The sequence below is a fragment of the Penicillium paradoxum genome (assembly GCF_028828445.1).
Source record: "Penicillium paradoxum strain IBT 22861 chromosome Unknown utg000003l_segment0_segment0, whole genome shotgun sequence".
NCBI classification, from domain to species: domain Eukaryota; kingdom Fungi; phylum Ascomycota; class Eurotiomycetes; order Eurotiales; family Aspergillaceae; genus Penicillium; species Penicillium paradoxum.
This window is the reverse complement of record NW_026643181.1, coordinates 1138875-1158288: the sequence shown is the minus strand read 5'-3', so window position 1 is coordinate 1158288 and position 19414 is coordinate 1138875. Positions and strand designations below refer to the sequence as shown.

Here is a 19414-nt window from a genome sequence, read left to right as displayed (position 1 = left end):
TTCCCGTTTGAAAAATGCGGTTCCTTTTGGCAACGGCGCTGGCACTGCTGGTCGCGATAGACCTCGCAGCAGGCGAATGTAGTCCTTTTGCGAAGTCTATCAATGTGTCTATGTGCAGCTGGCAAGGACTGCGTGGTGAGCGCTCATTCACTTCTACACTCTCCAGGTAGATGTCCCCTTTACTGACAGATGTAGCCAATATCGTGCGCGATAAGATCTATCTAGACGGAGGGCAGTTATGGTATCAAAAGTATGAAGTACTCCAACCTTGAGGCTGCTTTCCTCTGACAGTCACAGAGGAACCGACGACGGTTGCGTCTCACCCCAGATAGCTAACAGTAGGCTGAATCGAAGTACTTCCTCGCCGCATTTAGATTGCTAACCAGCAACAGATCTGGAAGGCACTGTCTACTACCTTAACCTTGGCACACCCTTTGACAGTAGCTCGGATTTTGTGACTGTTCTTAACAACATGTCGGCTGCCGGCGATGCTGGTAGCAATATCGCCCCGCCCTACAGTGACGGAACGATGTTTTCCAACGACAACGAGTTCTACCTATACGGGTTAGTCTCACATATAGAACGTCGGTTTATCAAGTGACTAACTGTTGGAAAATCTCAGGGGAATGCTTCCTAATACCGCCAAGAACAAGCCTCCGCCTGAGGGTCTGGTACTTTCTTATGCTGCATATCAGTATGGTCCATACAAAAGCTCCTGGGAGTCAGGTTGGAAGCAAGAGTACCTCACCAGTGGAGTCACTCGCTACATTACCAATGGTGCAGCAGCTTCGGCCCCTAGTGAGAACTTGGGCTTCTATTTCAGCGGGATGAGGGCGCCAGATTGGGGCGATTTCACTGTGAATCAGCTGCAGTCTAACACAACAGCGAACACACTTATCACAGTGGACATGTCTGAGCTCCAGGACGGAAAGTGGAAAAATGAGACTCTACCAAGCTATATCCCTGGTCGCTCAAAGGCCGAGTTAGTTTGGGTTCCCGTTTCTGAGTCTGGGGTATTGGTGGCCATCGGCGGAGTGATCAATCCAGCTCAATTCTTCCGCAACGAAGATATAAACTCAACGCGGACGCAAGCAAGCAGAAGGATCAGCCCGACATTCATGGAGACGGTCTCGGTATTTGATGTCAAGACTAAGACTTGGTATCTCCAGAAGACGACGGGTGATATACCTCCGCAATTGACGGATTTCTGCTCAGTCGTTGCGAGCGCAGAGGATGGCTCCTCTCACAATATTTATATTTACGGAGGATATGATGGTATCAAATACACCAATAATCCGTCGGACGATGTGTACATATTGTCCCTACCTTCCTTCAAATGGGTCAGGGCGTATGAGGGGACAAACACACACAGTCGCAGCAGTCATCGATGCTTCAAGGTATACCCTGATCAAATGTTAGTAGTTGGAGGGCAACACGTCGACCCGAGTCACTGCCTAGAGGGAGGCCTCGTCGTCAACTTCAACCTCAACACTTTGGAATTTGAGGATGGCTATGATCCGAAGAAATGGGGCAAGTACAAGGTACCGAATATAGTCACACAAAGTATCGGTGGGGAGTGAGTATCATCTTTCAATATAGGAGAAAAATCAAAATCACTGACTGCGTATATAGCTCTAAAGGAGGTGCAACGACGACTGCCCCATCTTCATGGACAAACAGCTCTCTGGCTAAAATCTTTGATAAGAAATACGACAAGAAGACCGAGACATACTGGCCGTATAACAGCACCAATAGCACTGACAGCACCGGCAATGCCTCCACAGCAGATGATAAGAAGAGTGACGGATTCCCTGGCTGGGCAGGTGGAGTAATCGGTGCGGTTCTCGCCGTGCTCATCATTGCGATTCTTGCTGGACTTTGGTTTTATCGCCGACGTAAACAGCAACGCAAGGCCGCGGAAGCCAAATTCACAGAGGAGGAAACCACCGAACGTCCCACGGAATGGATGTACGGAAGTGGCCCAGTTTCTCCTGGGCCTGGTCCGGTATCAGCGTCTTCTGGCAGGGAGACGTTGCAAACCTCTGCGACCCAGCCATCGACCATGCAGCCGTCGATAACCCAGGCTTCGACACTGCCAGATTCAATTGTCTCACCGGCTACCCCTGGCACAGTTGAGTCGGGAGGAGATGCATTATATGAAATGCATGGTATGTCGACCATCACGTCTCCTCGATCTAACATTGCGTACCGATATTGCTGGATACTGATTTTAACATCTATTTAGATTCATCACCCGTTGAGCTTCCCACACCATTCAACACTTCCTATTTCACCCAACACAAGTCTCCAAAGACAGCTGAAGAATTTGATGCCAAATCCGAGGACAATACCGACCCTAGGCAAGGCTCCTTTTCTCCTGTCTCACCGCAGTCCCCTAGTGAGACAGATTCGGAATTCTCCTATCGCACAGGTCGGCACAGACGGATTTCATCACTGTCATTAACATCGCCAATGTCTATTGATGATGTGGTGAAAGGTCGAACCTCACATTTCCAAGAGTCCTTTGAAAAGACGGAGACGAGACACGAGCGGCACGGCTCTGATGTCTCCCAAGGGAGCGATACATCCGATCTCAAAGGATGGAGATCAGGGAGTGAGACGATTCATGAGAATGAGTAGCATATGATTTGGTAATGTGAATACTTTGTTTTGAATATATCTTTTGAATCTTAGGGCTCGGATGGAACTATGGCCCGTTTTGTTTTAGTTATCAAACTTCCCAATGTCATAATTCATAACAACTAAAATGACTCGCGATGCTAAGATACAAAACCCAAGGCCTACATTCAGGCCGGTATGCTCCGTCGGCCGGAGTTTTGGGAATATTGACCCAGCGTATCTAAAGTCGGATCAGCATAGATATGTGCGCTTGCTTGCGCCAAAGTGGCAAGTGATGCAGGTATCTCAAAATGTTTGTTGATCGCCGCCGCCTGATCTAAAGAATCCGGTTCACAAGGCCAGTTGAGTATATTGACAGTTGCCCGCTCGACAGCTAACTGAGGTATTTGTTGCTCTGGAACTGCTTCCCCTGCAATGATCTGTGAGCTTCAAACCAACAAAAAGTTCATCGCTCATGATACCTTTGTTCAGCTGCTCAGAAACCAGAATCGGCTCACCCTGACCATCGCTTGGAGTCAAATGATGCCCCTTGCCGCGCATATCCCATCTTCGTTTCGATCGTGGCGGCATAGAATCCTTCACAGGCTCTTTTGCGCCCGAGTACTTCCCCCTCGACGCGATTCCGGCACCCCATCTCAATCGAATCTCGTATCCCTCACAAGTGATACCCCGGGAGCTGCACTTTTGACAGGTCGGGCGCACTTCATCGCATTGGATCCGTCTTTTCTTACAAGTCCAGCATCCTTTGAATGATCGATGGCGAAGGTCCTTGTTTTTGACAGTTCGAGACATGACGAGAAACAAATGTGGAAGAAAAATGGAAAATTGAACAGGGGAGGCACAATTTATTCCAATTATCTCATATATAACTCATTTCTAGCGTAATGCTCAGGTGGTATGTGTGTTCTCGATCTCTGATTGGCCGAATAAAGATCTCAGTGAGCGAAATAACGGCCTCCATACTCCTCTAGGGAATGTTTTCCGCCACATTAGCATATCCCGCGAATCCCCTCGCATTCCAGGTAAGTTCGAAATGTATCGCATGATATCCCACAGTTTCTGGTCTTCGAGGGCCGGTCTTCAGGCCGTCGATCGGACTGGTTTACCACGAGCTTGGACGCTTTGGGCAGGTACACGCAGCCACCACTCTCAGCCCACACATTCCACAGCCTCCAAGCCTCCACTGCTGCTCTCACGAAAGTCTCGCAGACGTTGGAAAACTTAATCTTTTATCCGAAACGGTAACCTTTAGGTTTTCCGACCGGGAGGCGATCCGCGCTTGTAAGGTCGCGGAGTAAATGAGGCTTCGCTTATCATCACACTGCTGACTTCAGGCCTTATATTTCAGGCAGCAAGTCCTCGAGCCCACATGGAAGCTTCATGGAAACCTCGAGGACTGATTGTCTCCTACCGGTGGAAGAGATTCCAGCACCCCGCCAGAACGCTCCAAAAGTGGCTCTTTCTTTTGGGCATGATATTCTGATTCTTGCTATTCTGCTATACTCTTTGATTCACAACCGTTGAAGAAAAGAAACTGATCCGATCATTTTATACTGTAATTTTCGGTCATCGCAAGGCACTTGACTTGGTAAAGTATTCGAGCTCGGAGAAATGTGGTCAGTACAGCAGGGGCCATCTACATTCTATTTTAAGATATAGGTCATTGGATAACGTGGAAAAGGATATGGAAAGTGTTGGATATGAAAATAGACTAGACTTACACAACTCATGAAAAACACGAGAGAAACAGTATTATATAAGAACTTTTGGCAAACGAGTACCAGAGAATGGAGCATATTTCAGGGCATCAATGTCAGCCAAAAGAACCAGACAGCTCTGCCATTCGATCATGCAAGCCAGTCCTAGTTCTCATAGGGGCCACCTGAAGCTTTCCCGGTTACGAATTCTTTTCCAACAATTGAAACTCCTCTTTTCTTTGCGTGACATGGGCCTTAAGCCCTGGATGAGCCACATGAGTGTGGGCACGTTGAAACCATGCACCCTCCTCCGGAATCGTGACCGAAAGATCATATTTCATAAGCACATGGCAGAGAAGTATCTTCTGCATGTACGACGCAAAGAATCTCCCGGGGCAGGCTTGGGTACCGTGACCGAAGCTGAAATGGTCTGGAGATGTTGATGTAAAGTTGTAAGATGCCGTGTTTGTAGAAGAATCCTTTTGTTGGCGTAGGTTGAAATATCGGTAGCCATCGAACTTGTCACCATTCGGCCAAATAGAAGCGTCGATCACATCGCACGCGGAGACCATGATTGTAGTTCCTTTTGGTATAATGAGTCCGTCGGGTAACACGACTTCCTCCAGAGCCTTTCTCTGCATCATAACTAATATCAAGAGTCAATGGAAGCCTTCTGGACTGTAGGTGAGTGAGACTTACGAACGGACTCAGGATGCATACGCTGAGCCTCCTTCAGGACGCTGTCCATGAGCACTAGATTTTGCAAAGAGTTCCTGTTAAAGCCCTCTTTCCCAACCTCATTCACAATCTCAGAACGAAGGTCACTTATCAGTTGATCGTTTCCCCAAATCGAGTGCAGAACATGAGTGAAAAACTCGGCTCCTCCGTCGTATGACACCAGGCAGAGGGCAATCAACATGGACGCAAGCTCATCTGACCGGCCTCCGAGCGTTTGATGTAGGAAGCCTAGTGGGCCCTTGGGATCGACTTCTAAGGTTTGCCCATCCAACTTTTCCTTCAAAGGCTCCAAGAGAGTATTGATATGTTTATAAAGGGACTGAAGCTTCCGGCAATTTGGAAGAAAGGGTGCAGCGAAGCGTTTTGCCCATTTTGGGAACGCTCGAAGTTCATAGCCCGCCAGGGCTGATAGTTCGACATACTCCGAGCTCGCATTCACCCACTCGGGGTTCCGATAAAAGTCCTTGTCATTGATAAACGTCCTAGACATTATCTGAGCAAACATTTTCCAGACGGAGTCTTTCAACATAAACTCTTGGCCGTCTGATGAAATTGTCAGCTTCAATGCTACACTAGGCTCAACATAAGAGGCTGTGGAGGGGTACCAGGCGTATCGGTCCAGATCTGACGAAGTGCATAGTCAGATTCTTCATTAAGTGGCTCAACAAATGTCCCTTTCATGAGGTTAGATTCCTAATTGTTCTCTAGGCCATTAAAGACATCACTTGTGAAAGCAAGCCAGGTGAGAAAGGGCTAACCCAAATAGCGATTCAGTGAATTCTTCGTTACAGCGTGTAAAATCTTTTTATCACTTGTCATCGATGCCATTGGCTCAAAGCCATGCACTCCACTGTCGAGTTTCTTCTCTCTTGTCAGCCTTTGCTTTTCTCAGGAGGGTACTTTCCTTACATCGGCGAGGGCCGTGATGAAATCCAGTCGCTTTTCATTGCGGAGCATCTCGACATAGTTATGAGAAAGGATTAAGCGATAGCTACCATCGGTATAGAGAAAAAAGGCATCTCCGTACTACTCAGAAGTAAATTCAAAAATTAGATCAGGGCAATAGATGAAAATTGGAATTTTACTGACCTTCTTCATGCAGGACCTGACAGTGCCAAGGCAGTCATCCCGGAACCGCCGTCGAGCCTTGCCATTACCCAGCTCATACCATCTTCTGCCAATAACTGGCAGTCCAGAGGGATTGTTTAGCTTTGTAGATTTCCACCAGTAACATAGAACCAACAGAACGAGTCCATAGGTGACATAGGGCGAGCTGAAGTCGAAATGTTGGTATTTTGAAATTGCATCTTGCGGATTGAAAACCATTCTGAAGCAATCCATTGCAATCTGAGATGGTTTGAATGTTTAGCCTGCGTACCAGTGACAAAGTGTGCTGTTGAGACCTACGGAAGTGGGGCTCAGAGAGAGGAGAGAGAGTTGTATTCGGAAAGGAGACTGGGCTGACTATCTTCCTATCTGGTGGGGTAATGACTGTCATCACGAGACCCCTGTCTCAAAAGCTGTTCGAGGAGCAGCTGAATAAGTGGCTACACGTCCCGCTGGTCCACCCGGGTGTCTAGATAGGGCTAACGATGCCTGTTAGACTAGGATCAGTCCGACCCTTACCTAGAGAAGGTGCTAACTACGAGTAGTTATAACGCATATGCCGATCACTGATCTTCCTCTATCTATAGCTGGTGGTCTCAAAGTGCGCCCAGCAGTTACTTGCTTCCTTCCTTCTGATTTGGACTACACAAGTTGAAAGGTTTGAGAAAGATACTTGATACTGAAGTTATTGCTGGACAGTTCTATCTTTATTGCAAGAAGTCGAGGGCGGAAATCCTTCCCAATCTACTCCGTACTAGCCCACGGTATAGATCGCACGATTTGGATGGGGTTAAGTTGGTCCTCGGCTCCAATGAGGAGGCAATGCCGAAAGGAAGTCTGTGCAGATATTCGGGCCTTCCGGAGACCTCATAGTTAATTTTGACGCTGATCTTTAGCACTTGTATTGTCTGGAACAGAACGGAGTACTCCGTGCGGTGTGCGAAGCAATGCCCTTGATAATGCGTGCGACGGTGTGGATTGTGATGCACCAGTCGGGGCAAGTTTCAATTTTGTGACGCAATCAGTTATCTGGATTCGTCACTGTTTAATAAAATGTGTAGAGCAATCCATACCCACGTACCTGCATACAACACTTAAAGCGATCTATCACAATTCTAAGGCGATCGCTACCCGTCGGGTGCCTCCGCTTCTTCCCATGCTAGCCCTGCAAGGGTTTACTCTCCTACGCAAGCGTGGAAGAAAACCTGCAGGTGCATACGGAGTACATGCAAATGGTATTGTCAATGTTGTATTTAATTCAGCCCCATACATTGATTTTCCAAGGCATGCGGCATGAACTTGGCTTAGCTGTAGTGGGATTACGAACGCTAATGCAGGGCTATTGCAAACACGGGAGTGGCTTCTTTCTTCATTCTTCCGGGCTTGCGTAGGAGGGTAATTCCACTCTTTCCAAGTACTCCATTACCGGGCCTCATTCTTTTTAATTGCAGATTTTTTCTGGGCTTCAAGAGCACTTGAGGGAAGTGGCAATTGTCGCAGTAGATAGTTCATTTCTCCCTTCAGCAAATCTAGTTCTTTCCACAACCTTCCCCATACATTTTATGGATTGCCTCGTCAGCATACCTAAGTGCTCCTAGGTGACTATAAAAGCTCTCGAGATATACTACAACTACCGGCCCCTTTTCTTCAAACTTTGACTATGGATATTTCTCAGCTTATTGAGTCTATTGACTCGGTCACTGCTTCCGGCAACCTTGAAACTGTCGACCCGCAACAGCGAGCTGAACTTTACGAAGCTTGCAATCGATTGAAGAGCCAATGTGAATCTCCTGTGGACAAGACACTCAAGCTTCTTTACACTGTAACTTTGAAACTCTAGGACATGTTCCTCGCATGGGTGCTAGGCTAACGAACTTCAAGTGCCACCAAGCGATCGCAGTTCGTCTCGCTGTAGATCTTAAGCTCTTCGATGCAATCGCCAAGCGCACCTCTGAATGTGAAGATGGCAAAGTGCGTGTGGGCCAGCTTTCGGAAGATGTGAAGGCAGATCCAAAATTAGTTCGTGAGTTTGTCCCTACCCTGTACTCGAAATCCAGTCTGTTATTAACGAGGAATAGAGAGGATTATGAAGTCGCTTGTACCATTGGATATTCTCAAGCAGCACACCTCCGATACTTTCTCAACCACACGATTTACAGAAGCCTATGTTTCGAGTAGTTGGATGTCCGGAGCAGTGATCTTTTTGTAAGTTTTCCTGTCTTTGCTTTTCGAGTGTCAAAGTACAACTAACATGTCCAGCACTCACTTATTTCTGTTCGTCGCCCGGCTTCCCGAGTATTTCAAGGAGAAAGGATGGAAAAACCCAGATGATATCGAGGACTCACCATTCAACTTCGTACTCGGGTCCAAGCGTGGATATTTCGATTACATGTCCTCGAATCCCTATTACGACAATGCCTTCCACGCAGTCATGGCCTCGCCCTACCGTCGCGACGAGAAAAGCTGGATGGATTTCTACCCAGTTGAGGAAAAGCTACGCGTGCAGAGTGCTTCCGACGTTGTTCTTGTGGACGTCGGAGGCGGTCGGGGTAAGGATCTCCAGATCTTCCGCGAGCGCTTCCCTGATTTGAAGGGAAGGCTTGTTCTCCAGGACTTGTCACATGTGGCCGAGGCCGCGGATACCTCGTCTCAAATCGAGACCCAAGCTCATAACTTCTTCGATGAACAGCCTGTCAAAGGCGCAAAGGCGTATTACCTTCGCACTGTTCTCCACGACTGGCCAGACAAGCAGGCCGTGGAGATTCTATCCAGGCTTCGTGAAGCCATGGGTCCCGACTCTTTGGTCTTGATTCACGAGAAGGCTATGCCGGAAACTAATATCCCATGGATGGCTGCGATCGGTGATATGACTATGATGACTGCTTTCTCGGCAAGGGAACGAACCAAGAATGAGTGGGAGACTCTATTGAACCTGGCTAAACTGAAGCTTACTGGGTTTTGGAAACCCGATGGGACTTCTGATCAGCAACAGGTTATCATAGAGGGTAGAGTCCATTCGTGTGAGAATTGTTAGCCTGGCGGTTTGAAAATATACTTGACTTTGGAGATCCGAACATATGCATGGTAAATCCCTTATCCGCAAGACCTAATCTTACGGCAGATAATCTTTGGCAGACTAGAGCATAGGCTGTAGCCCCCGTTGCTTAAAGGTGCAAATGAGAGCTCATGCCCTCACAACCAAGCCTGCGACAAGGATGTCCAGATCCCTGTTTCAATCAAGTGACTGGTAGTCTGGAAAGATCAGTCATGTACTTAGAAGAACAGACAAAATATCGAAAATCTGATCCTATATATACCAATCCAACATCAGCATAGCGTGTTGCTTGATGGGCACAGCGAGAGAATGCTTCTTTTATCCCAACCGCAGAGCAGAAAATTAGTTCTAAATGATTCTGATTGATGTCTGAGGCTTCAACGGGCTGTTCAATTGTGCTTCTTCCCAGCCAACCGGAATATGTGACCACTGTGTCTTTTATTACCCCTAGTTTCTAGCAAGCTTTAACTAACCAACTAACTATGGGGTTTACAGTCGACTGAAGACAAGACATAAACAATACACACCTGGGAGCGTAGTGGAGCATTCTCAGTAATTTACCTTGAGAAAGACTTCTCAGGTAACTATCTACTGTATTTCAGCTTCGATAATGCCTTTGTTGTACCCATGAGGCAGCCAGAAGTTCGTGATAGTTAATCCGACTGACTGTAGCAGCTCGGTCCATCGGTGACGAGTCCGCTCGATTCCTGGACACCATACCATGACCACCATATCGATCAAAGTCTCCTTGACCCCGGCATTTTGATCGGGAACGACGTAATCTTCGATCAAGATTTTGGAATATCCCTTCTCCATAGCAGCGATAGTGTGTTTCAAAATTATCCTGCAGTTATCATCGGACCAATCGTGCATAATGTGCTTGAAATAGTATGCACGAGCACCTATAATATCTGTTAGACAATGGGGGAAGAGAGTAAATGGGAGAATGACAGACCTTTGATTGGTTGCGGGTCGAAAAAGTCATGTTTGACTCTCAAAATATCACTGTCAAGGTTTTGAATATCCTCGATCACCGACGGCAAATCCTCAAGTACAAGCCTTTTAGCCTCCAATGGGAACTTTTCCTTGAATTCGAGGAGCTCATGACCACGATTCCCGCCAACATCAACAAGCAGAGGATGGTCAGCCGATGCTCCATCTAGTAACTGCTCCTGAACGGGGAACCAGTTAGCCCAGTGAGAGATCTCGTCTCGGGAGCCCTCCATGAAAGTGTTAAAGCGGTCCAGTGCCCCTGGGTTCTTAGCTAGCCAGTCCCAGCAGGAACCAGTTGTGTTGTAGGCATGTTGAAATGGACCATCCTTGGGATCCCCAGGATTTCTGTAGTCAGACTTTTGAAAGTACTCTGGTGTTTTCTGAATGATGGGTAAAAAGTCGACGAACCTAAATTGATTGTTAGATCAGAACCGGCCAGTCGTTGCGAAAGCTGAACAACTAAGGAGGACACCTACAGTGAGTCCATTGTCCCAATCGATTTCCTCTCCGTCATTTGCCTTGACAAGGCAGTAGGCTCATATTGGCCGGGATCCACTTCACTGGCGAAGCCATTGCAAACAAGAACACGCATGATGCGTTCTACCAACACGCGGTCAGCATGTGCAAGAAGGTCTATGTGGATATGGATAATACCTACCAACGAGCTGAATGTCCGCATTCTTCTGCACAGCCAGTTCTTTACACGTGGCAAAAGAAGTCGTTTGGGATAAAACAGTGAAAACACCTAGGTCATTGGCGGTTTTCACGGCCATCAGCACACCAGGCTTGTGGTACCAATCATCAGTACTCAAGTAGCCAGATTGCCAATAACTGGGTCATACCGAAGCGAACAACTTGTAAATCGCATCCGCGGGATTTTCCAGAGCTCTTACGAGACTTGTAGCGTTCTGAAGGGCATCGCGCCGCGCTATTTCAGTCTTGGCTGCTTTGTACGCATCGATTGAGGCCACGACCTTCGTGGTCAGACTGGAAATAATCGCGAACTCCTCGGTCGTCATGCTGGATATGCGTATTATGATCAGAGATGCTTGTAGCAGCCAATTCGTGATTGTATCTGTATCAAAGAATGTGAAGGGGCTTTTTAGCGGTTTGGCGGAGTTGAGGTTCTATTTATCTCTATTCATCTGCCTCTTTCCACGACTTCTAGTGTTTCCACTTAACATAAAATCAGGTGGGTGCAGCATCGACCAGAGAGTCTTAGTATCCTGATATCTGTTTATTAATTTAATATCATCGATTTGCCTTTCTCAAATTCCTCGCCTAAATACTACAGCGTACATAACTTAAAACAATAGTCGACGTACTCTAAGACTAGTCGGGATAATCAATTCCCGGAAAAACACATTAGATCATACGTTATGTCTGATCCTAGATAATACTCCATAGACTACGGAGTACTCCATACATAGAAATAGAAAAATTCTTCGACCCACGCATATGTAGCATTGGCATAGTATGACGTATAAATCGTCTACGGAGTAGATAGAGAGGAGAAACTGAGGTGTCTAATTAGAAATGGCGGTCTACAAAAATCAATTTGGTTATGCTTAATGATTCTGCTCGCGCATTGACTGCACATAGAGGGGTACATCCTCTCAAGGCGGTGGCTGGCTGAAATTGGGGAGATCAGCATCAGCTGGGCCCACCTACGAGATCTAGGTACACTCTCTTGTGAATTCGGAGGGAAATCGCGAGAACCGCATATTTTAGCGGCCTGTACTCTAATTGCCACGTTGTATATGTATTATCGATGGTAGATAGCAATTGCTATTGTAGAATACTGTATAAGTTACTGTAATTTTGATCTGAACTTGAGGCGTAGGCTAATGCAAGACGGGCGTTTCCCTCGGAGTTGGCAAGAGAGTGTAGGTCCAAGCTGAGACTTAAACCAGTCGCCTATGGGACAAGAAAATACACCGTATATGCAAAAGGAACTAGGTTCAAGGCGCGATAGTCGCGAAATTCATTCACGACAAGCTCCATATGTGCTCCGTACGAAGTCCACTTACTCGGTCTCTATCATACATCATACGGAGTACACGTATCTCCACGATGCGTCTTTAGTGTCAAAGCCACCCACGGTGTCCTGTTGATTGGCTTCTTAGTATGGAGTATACCGTATGGTGCGAAGGTGTATAGCGGCCAGTGTTCAGTTTCAATTAAAATCCGAGTTTCGGCCTGATTTCTGCTTTAGTGCCTGATTTAAGTCCAGCAAAAAATTAATATACCTGAATTACCATTACAGTGTAGCTATTCCTAGGTAGGCATCAATGTAGGTGCCCTCTCATTCTTCTTCTCTCCTTCATATATCTTCCCTTACTTACCTTTATCACTACTGTTAATCTTTCATCGGCCCTACTTTGTACTCCTGTCGAGGTAAAGCTCTATCACCGAGTCTGATCCCGTAAAGGGAAGAGAAAACGACCGGTCGCCGAAGAAAAGGGGTAGTAATATTTCCCTCGGCAGAATCGATACCGCCTGTCCCTCGTAATTCAACTTCGAAGGGAAAATCCATTTCTTTATCATCATTAATCAATTAATTTTAAATCAAATATACTCGTCCTTCAGCGAAAGCTACTCCTCGGAGGAAAATAGACTAGGGAGGGCGTGAAATTCCGACGGATTTAGATTCGCCAGATTCCCTATTGTTAGGTCGGAACGGCTTCAACGCCTGAGGAAAAGATAAATTAAAAATTTGTATGGTGTGAATACCTTCAATTTTAGGTTAAAGGGGCTATCATAGCTTCATTTACAATACACCGTATAGAGCGGTAGCGAAAGCGGTCTGAAATCAGGCATTATTCAGGCATTATCCAGGCATTCTCAGGCAGCAATGCATATTTTAATTGAAACTGAACACTGGCCGCTATACACCTTCGCAGTATGGATTCTTCCATCTGCCTGACTAGGCGCATAAATGCCCAGGTGGGTATTCCGTACTCCGTACTTAAGAATGTTTCAATAAATTGGGTTTTTATGCGCGATGTATACCTAATCTAAAAATAAAAGATTATTTGGAGATGCCCAGGTGAGATACTGTAGCGTCTCTGAAGCTGACCTGAATGTTACGTTAGCTAGATATCCCATCAAAATGGCTAATGGAGATACTCCCGCTCCGTGATCGGCTCTGAGTGCAGCACAGAACCGGACTTGACCTGCAGCGACAGGAGCTGCTCATACAATATACGCATCGGGACAGTTATCTACTAGTCTCTCCGCTGCATCCTCAAGCGGGGACTTTATGCTCCGTACTCCGTAGGCGGATTTTCCATTCTAACATGCACAATCGGCTGAGATGCGGGTCACTCCTCTTCTGGCTCTTGTCTTCGTCATCGCACTGATCGTCAATGGGTACGCCATCGCCGGGCATCATCCGCCGCTCTAGGACGGCTCTCAAAGTTCCGAGAATAGCGAGGAAGTGCTTGAATGGTTTCGCGACAGCCGAATTGCAAACACGCGAACCGGCCAGTCCGCAGGCCAAATTCCCAGCCATGGGCACTAACGTCGCGAGAACGAAGCTGTCGCTCCGACCAAAATTATCACCGAGCCTTGCAGTCAACGGCTGTGTTGCTTCTGGGCCGATGACATCCAGCTTACGGCCGAGGAGCAGTGCCATCCATCACTTGATTAGACGTAATTTGATTGATGTTGTTTGATTGATGATGATCCCGAGAAAGCTCACTATGCCCTTTTTCGTCCCAGCTATTGCTAAAGATTAACACCGGCAGAAACCCAGGGAGCGCACGTAATTCCCGGAATTTCTTGAATACGATGTGCCTTCTTATATTCTATAAACTCCCCAGAGCCATCCTCGGTCACCTGAAAGACCTTTGTATCGATATGAAGCCACAATTCGTCAAAAGCAGTCAATCGTAGCTCAATGCTACCCTCCACCATATTAAGATCCAAATCGATTTTAAGCCCGCGGTTGGCGTATCCGTGCAAGGTACCCAGGTTCATCTTATACACTTCAAGAGTGACTTCTATCTCTTGAGTCGTCGTATGTAAAGATCCGGACACCTGTTTCGAAATCACCAAGTCAGCATACGCATTGGAAAGCCAAGTTGATTCTGTGGCTTACGGCAAATATACCCGCAGCCAAAGCGAAAGGCATTCGATCCTTGCTCCTGTAACCACATAAGGTTGAGTTCTCAACCTGGTCTATCTTGTAGACACCATGCTCGGTCTCAGATCGCTGCACTAGAAGAGCTTTATATTGTAAGCTGAATTGAAGAGAGAAAGAATGGATGGGTCCGCCTACCATTATGGAACATGATGAGGGGGTGAGAAGAGGGAACATCCGATTTCCTCTGCGCCATCCATTTAGCTCTATTTATAGCTTGGAGTGGTCCAGCAGCAGTCTTGCATTATGTTGAGGCATGGATGCCTCAGGCCGACAGCACCCATCCTGTATGTTATAGATAGGACTTCCCTCTCCCCCCCACTCTCTCTCTCTCTTCTTTTCTTCAAGTCTTCTTCTTTTCTAGCTAGATCGATCACACACATAGTTTGATTCCCAACTATGTATCAAACTAGCTGTCCTAGACATTATCATGCTTTACGATCCATTCCTTTCGCTTATTAAATATTTCGAGCACATTTCTAGCTGAATGTTTACAGCAATCAGAAAATTTAGCTGCATTTTGTCCCATGCCTCACTCTCTCCGCTATACGGAGTACGTTGATTCATTCCTTTGCTTCGTCGTGTGATTGGTCGACTAGCGTGGGGACCTCACTACCTGTAGGGCTTCAACCCATTTCTTCTTTTCTCCATGGAGATCTTTGATATTCTGAGTCGGACGCACTCTTCACATGACTCAAGACTTTGACCATGACAAATCATACATGTCTTCTCAGTATGAGACACTCTCCGTTTTGCAGGACATTTGTAATATTAAGAGAACGTGAGTGGTGGATGTGGACTTCAGCCTGGCCTATAATTCTCTTTGGCACCCCAAATGGTTTGCTATCGACTGATTTGTCGCGTGAAGTGAGAACACTAACGATCGGGGGAGCTAGACGAGACCATACTGTATGGAACCAGTCTGCCGAGGGCTACCGCCCTCAGGCTTGAGGAGGGGGCAGGAGATCGGGCGAGGGCAGGACTTGTGGCGATTTTACATAGCTCTGCGGAGATGCACTCGCTCGCCTGTTTCCTTCCCCGTCTTTAGTATTCCCGTTGAGATGCACTCTTTGTTGTCCTTATTCCAAAGGATTGGCTCGTAACATGATTCACGTGGTTGAGGGGAGTACCTAGCCCATGTTAGGTCATCCTAGCCTAGTCAAACTAATTCCTTCTTCTGTTTTCTTTATTTCGTCCATTTAAAAGTGTCATAGTTCATTTTCCATGCGTCAGCGACAAAATATTGAAGAAAAAGAAACACAGAAAAGCACAAAAACGTCATAACCACCCTTAATACAAGTGTATTAACAACCCTGACGACGTAATTGGTCCAACTCATTCGAATGCAATAGATACATCAAAAAGCAGCAGAAGGGCTGAAGATCTACTATTTAGTTCCTCCGTAAATATGCATTAAATATCCTCAGGATGCATGAGGCCCATATGAAACTAGTCGCTGACGGCGACTAGATCAGCTCAAACTAGTGGACCCACCATACAAAATTCCTGCACCGTCCCTAAAGTTGGTGTATATTCTGGAATGGATTTCGAACTGATTACGGAGTATCCCTTACTCCGTATTGCTTAACATATTTTAAAATGAAGGGTGATATATAGTAGGCGGCAAACTAGAGAAACGATGAGTTTGACAGGACGATATCCAATTAAGATCGACTGACTCCACGCAGGTTGCGGAGCTAGCCTAACTAGGCCTGATATACGGAGTATGGAGTAGATTAATAACATCCACCTGAGCCTGCCTTGGCGATTTCCCCACGGATATGCTTATACTTGTACGCCCTCACACAGGGAAGGAGTACTACCATATATCTCGATACTACTTGTTGCTTGCCCAGAACGTATTGTTCATGACTTGGTATTCTTGCTCCTCGAAATATGCCACAGGCATGTCATTCAAACGTGGAGGGCAATAAAGGCCGCGACTGTATATGCATGACGATGCACATGAGCCGATGGCGCAGCTGAATCCGTCACTACCCCTTGTAACCGTTGGATGGTGTCCACGATGATGATGTCAAAGGTTTGCCAACGAATATTTTCATCTTTCCAATGATTCGCTACCGAATATATCCCCGCAAATACGCATGAATAAAAAGTCGCACAACATAGCCCCCCTCTTCCCAACATGGTGCTAAACGCAGTCCGGCATGCATATGACCTCTTTGTTTGCAGCGCGATTTTTGTGTTTCCCCGACGCCATTATCTGAGGATCATGCGTTGTCGAATATCAACTCTTACCTATAAAAATTTCCTGGTTCCTCGCTATGCAACGGCAATTTAATTCACATTGAAAGGAAGGAAAGGACATATCGACAGACCTACCGAATAAACAACCGGACAAAATGCTGGACCAGAAGAACATACAGGGAGATATTTGGTACGTCAAACACCCTCCTCCCCTTCTCCCCAAATGGTCACTATATGCCCATTGGTAGGTTACGGGTTGATTTTTAAACTGACGAAATTAGGCCTCGTCTGCCCAAGAAGGCCGAAAGATTTGTGTTCTTTCGAATTAGCAATGAGCAAGAGTTCAAGAAAGGCCTGCCAATGATGGCTGACTTTCTTACTACGGCCTATGCTGCTTCCCAGAACCGTGACGATATCTACAGAAAGAAAGCGGATGGTACTCTCAAGGGTATCATCCATTTAGTCTCGATCAATATTGCATTCTCCTCTATTGGCCTGGCTAAGGTGAGAACTGAATAAATGGCTATGCAAGAGATACACCTGCTTATTCTGAATAGCTGAAAGCAGACAAGCTCAACGATGATGTCTTCAACGGTGGTCAGTTTAAAGACATGACTGCCCCGTCGGAGGGTGAGACCGCCGAAGACCACCAAGGCCTTGATTCCCAGGAGGAATGGGTTCCTGAGTTTAAGCCCAGCAGTGGTGGCATCGACGGTGTCCTCGTCGTGGCTGGTGACAGTCTCGAGAGCATTGATAAATCCATCCAGAAGACATTCGATTGGGTTTTCAACGTTGGAAATGACAAGCAGAGTATTGAAAAGGTCTACACCAAGACAGGCGTAGTCTTCGACAATCATGTTGAACAGTCAGTCGTGCCAAATCCCGCTTGAATATAGGCATCAATACTGACAGTCATGGTCCCAGCTTTGGATGGGTGGACGGTATTAGCCAGCCCGTTGTCAAAGGCTTTGACGATATTTCAAAGAAGAGTGGTGATAAGGGAATGACGCCGATCGATCCCGGGTATATTATCCTCCAATCCTGTTGCATTGTTTGCCCAATCTCACTCAATGATGTCTCAGAATTATCATTGTCGGAAACGAGGGCGATGAGAGCAACCATCCCGAATGGGCCAAAGATGGCAGCTTCATGGTCTTCCGTATCTACGAGCAGCTGGTCCCCGAATTCTATCAGTAAGTCGTGCTATGAGAAGATCGCTATCCGCATACTTGCTCTTAGCAAACTAACCATTCATATTCAGTTGGTGTGCTATGAATACCCCTACCGGTGCCAAAGAGACGAAAGAGGCACTGCAACAGGGAACAGCAGTCAAATGGTCTGACAAGACATTTGATGAAATGGGTTTATTCTCCTCGCGATTGGTGGGTCGTTGGCCTCACGGTTAGTACCTCGACGAAAGGATCATTTCCTGCTCTTAATCACCCATTCAAGATACTAATATTGTACGGCATACTAGGTGCTCCAATGGAGCTCCACCCCAAGGAGGATCCGAACAACGGCCTTCACCAAGACAAGGACCCGAAAGAAAACCAGAGAATTGTCGCACAGAATTTGGGGCAAGAGGGATTAGACCGGTTGAAGACTCTGGACCTTCAGAATAATACGGATGATTTCAACTACAGCGCCATGGACCAGACCAAGTGCCCTTACGCCTCTCATATGCGCAAGACTGGCCCTCGGAATGATCATCCCAATTACGCCAAGCATCTCATGATGCGCCGGGGAATTCCTTATGGAGAATGGTGCGGAGATGACGAAAGGAGCCGTGGTACTACAGAACATGAGCGTGGCCTTCTGTTCGTCAGCTATCAGAGCAGCATCGACAATGGGTTCCGTACGCAGCAAAAACGTATGTGATTCCCGTTATTATTAACCGCTGTATTTTCTAACGTCCAGCAGGGTGGGCCAATACTACCGATGGCCCAACAGACATGGCGAAGTACAATGGAGGTAACAGTCAGGGAATTGACCCTATCATCGGTCAAGTTCACCCAAGTCGGCTTGCCAAGTCTACGGGTGATCGGATCAATTCCAAATACCAGGACCCTGCTCCTCAACTTCACTTCCCTGACACGGTCTATGGGGAGGTTGCTCCTCAGGTCTACGACAAAGCAGTTGATCTGGCCCGGTTATGTATTCCTCATGGTGGGGAGTACTTCTTTTCTCCCTCGATTTCGGCTTTGAAGGAATACTTCCCTAGTGTGTAGGGTCACCATGAACATGATTTCGGTTACATAGATTTCAATACTGCTTTCAACCTATCTCTTGCACAAAATTCATATAACAAAAGCTCTCGTCTGATGTACTCGAGTAGATAGATTACTTAAACATACTGGATAAGAGAGTAGTACTCCGTGTCAGACTACAATCTATATATATTCATACAGTACAAGGGCCGATCTATTCTTTGAAATCTTTGGTGTGGTGTCCCTTCCCGTTAGGGCAAGGGCAAGGCCAAGATGTCCTTCCCTCGGACAACTAGTTCGATAACCAGTTTAGGAAGAAACCATGTGCGATTGAAGTAGTTAACAAAGAACAGAGCGGGAGGCAAAAGAAAGAGAGAGAGGGAAAGAGAGAGAGGGAAAGAGAGAGACGGACTGGATGAGTGTCCATGCCTCAACACCTTCGCCCATCTAGATACTTAGCTCTCTTTCGCTCTTGTTTCCTTCTTCTCTTTCAAGCAACCACAAACCAAGCACAATACGAATACCTGGTTGAGAGCTTCGTTCTCAAAGAGAACGTATGCTTCAGCCTGTAGACTGAAGGGATGTATTGTAATCCTACGGTAGATTCCGGTTCCTTTCCCGGCAA

At 46.7% G+C, this 19414-nt stretch overlaps 9 protein-coding genes across 9 annotated transcripts; 4 read left to right on the top strand and 5 right to left on the bottom strand.

Moving 5' to 3' along the window:
• Positions 1-14: 14 nt before the first annotated feature.
• On the top strand, positions 15-2640 carry N7457_002330 (uncharacterized protein; the record flags this gene model as incomplete). Its single annotated transcript, XM_057173376.1, has 7 exons — positions 15-135; positions 196-250; positions 298-338; positions 393-564; positions 623-1576; positions 1633-2168; positions 2246-2640. 7 exons carry the CDS (start codon positions 15-17, stop codon positions 2638-2640), a joined length of 2274 nt encoding a protein of 757 aa, XP_057033527.1.
• A 167-nt stretch (positions 2641-2807) lies between these two features.
• N7457_002329 (Zn(II)2Cys6 transcription factor domain-containing protein) lies at positions 2808-3432 on the bottom strand (the record flags this gene model as incomplete). The annotated part of the gene is made up of 2 exons (XM_057173375.1): positions 2808-3049; positions 3102-3432. The coding sequence occupies 2 exons, from the start codon at positions 3430-3432 to the stop codon at positions 2808-2810; spliced, it is 573 nt and encodes a 190-aa protein (XP_057033526.1).
• A 182-nt stretch (positions 3433-3614) lies between these two features.
• Positions 3615-3885, top strand: N7457_002328 (uncharacterized protein; the record flags this gene model as incomplete). The annotated part of the gene is made up of 2 exons (XM_057173374.1): positions 3615-3662; positions 3697-3885. 2 exons carry the CDS (start codon positions 3615-3617, stop codon positions 3883-3885), a joined length of 237 nt encoding a protein of 78 aa, XP_057033525.1.
• A 652-nt stretch (positions 3886-4537) lies between these two features.
• Positions 4538-6401, bottom strand: N7457_002327 (cytochrome P450; the record flags this gene model as incomplete). Its single annotated transcript, XM_057173373.1, has 6 exons — positions 4538-4983; positions 5037-5618; positions 5681-5749; positions 5834-5936; positions 5985-6066; positions 6106-6401. 6 exons carry the CDS (start codon positions 6399-6401, stop codon positions 4538-4540), a joined length of 1578 nt encoding a protein of 525 aa, XP_057033524.1.
• A 1393-nt stretch (positions 6402-7794) lies between these two features.
• Positions 7795-9216, top strand: N7457_002326 (uncharacterized protein; the record flags this gene model as incomplete). Its single annotated transcript, XM_057173372.1, has 4 exons — positions 7795-8004; positions 8064-8205; positions 8261-8387; positions 8442-9216. Coding segments are annotated over 4 exons (1254 nt in total), but the record flags the coding sequence as incomplete, so codon positions are not given.
• A 609-nt stretch (positions 9217-9825) lies between these two features.
• On the bottom strand, positions 9826-11249 carry N7457_002325 (uncharacterized protein; the record flags this gene model as incomplete). Its single annotated transcript, XM_057173371.1, has 5 exons — positions 9826-10139; positions 10193-10638; positions 10707-10830; positions 10889-11015; positions 11073-11249. The coding sequence occupies 5 exons, from the start codon at positions 11247-11249 to the stop codon at positions 9826-9828; spliced, it is 1188 nt and encodes a 395-aa protein (XP_057033522.1).
• Positions 11250-13477: 2228 nt separating this feature from the next.
• N7457_002324 (Major facilitator superfamily domain general substrate transporter) lies at positions 13478-13867 on the bottom strand (the record flags this gene model as incomplete). The annotated part of the gene is made up of 1 exon (XM_057173370.1): positions 13478-13867. The coding sequence occupies one exon, from the start codon at positions 13865-13867 to the stop codon at positions 13478-13480; it is 390 nt and encodes a 129-aa protein (XP_057033521.1).
• Positions 13868-13959: 92 nt separating this feature from the next.
• Positions 13960-14525, bottom strand: N7457_002323 (uncharacterized protein; the record flags this gene model as incomplete). Its single annotated transcript, XM_057173369.1, has 3 exons — positions 13960-14271; positions 14333-14451; positions 14513-14525. The coding sequence occupies 3 exons, from the start codon at positions 14523-14525 to the stop codon at positions 13960-13962; spliced, it is 444 nt and encodes a 147-aa protein (XP_057033520.1).
• A 2212-nt stretch (positions 14526-16737) lies between these two features.
• N7457_002322 (Dyp-type peroxidase) lies at positions 16738-18810 on the top strand (the record flags this gene model as incomplete). The annotated part of the gene is made up of 8 exons (XM_057173368.1): positions 16738-16772; positions 16864-17086; positions 17140-17447; positions 17507-17605; positions 17665-17775; positions 17844-17983; positions 18060-18452; positions 18503-18810. The coding sequence occupies 8 exons, from the start codon at positions 16738-16740 to the stop codon at positions 18808-18810; spliced, it is 1617 nt and encodes a 538-aa protein (XP_057033519.1).
• Between the last annotated feature and the right edge of the window lie 604 nt (positions 18811-19414).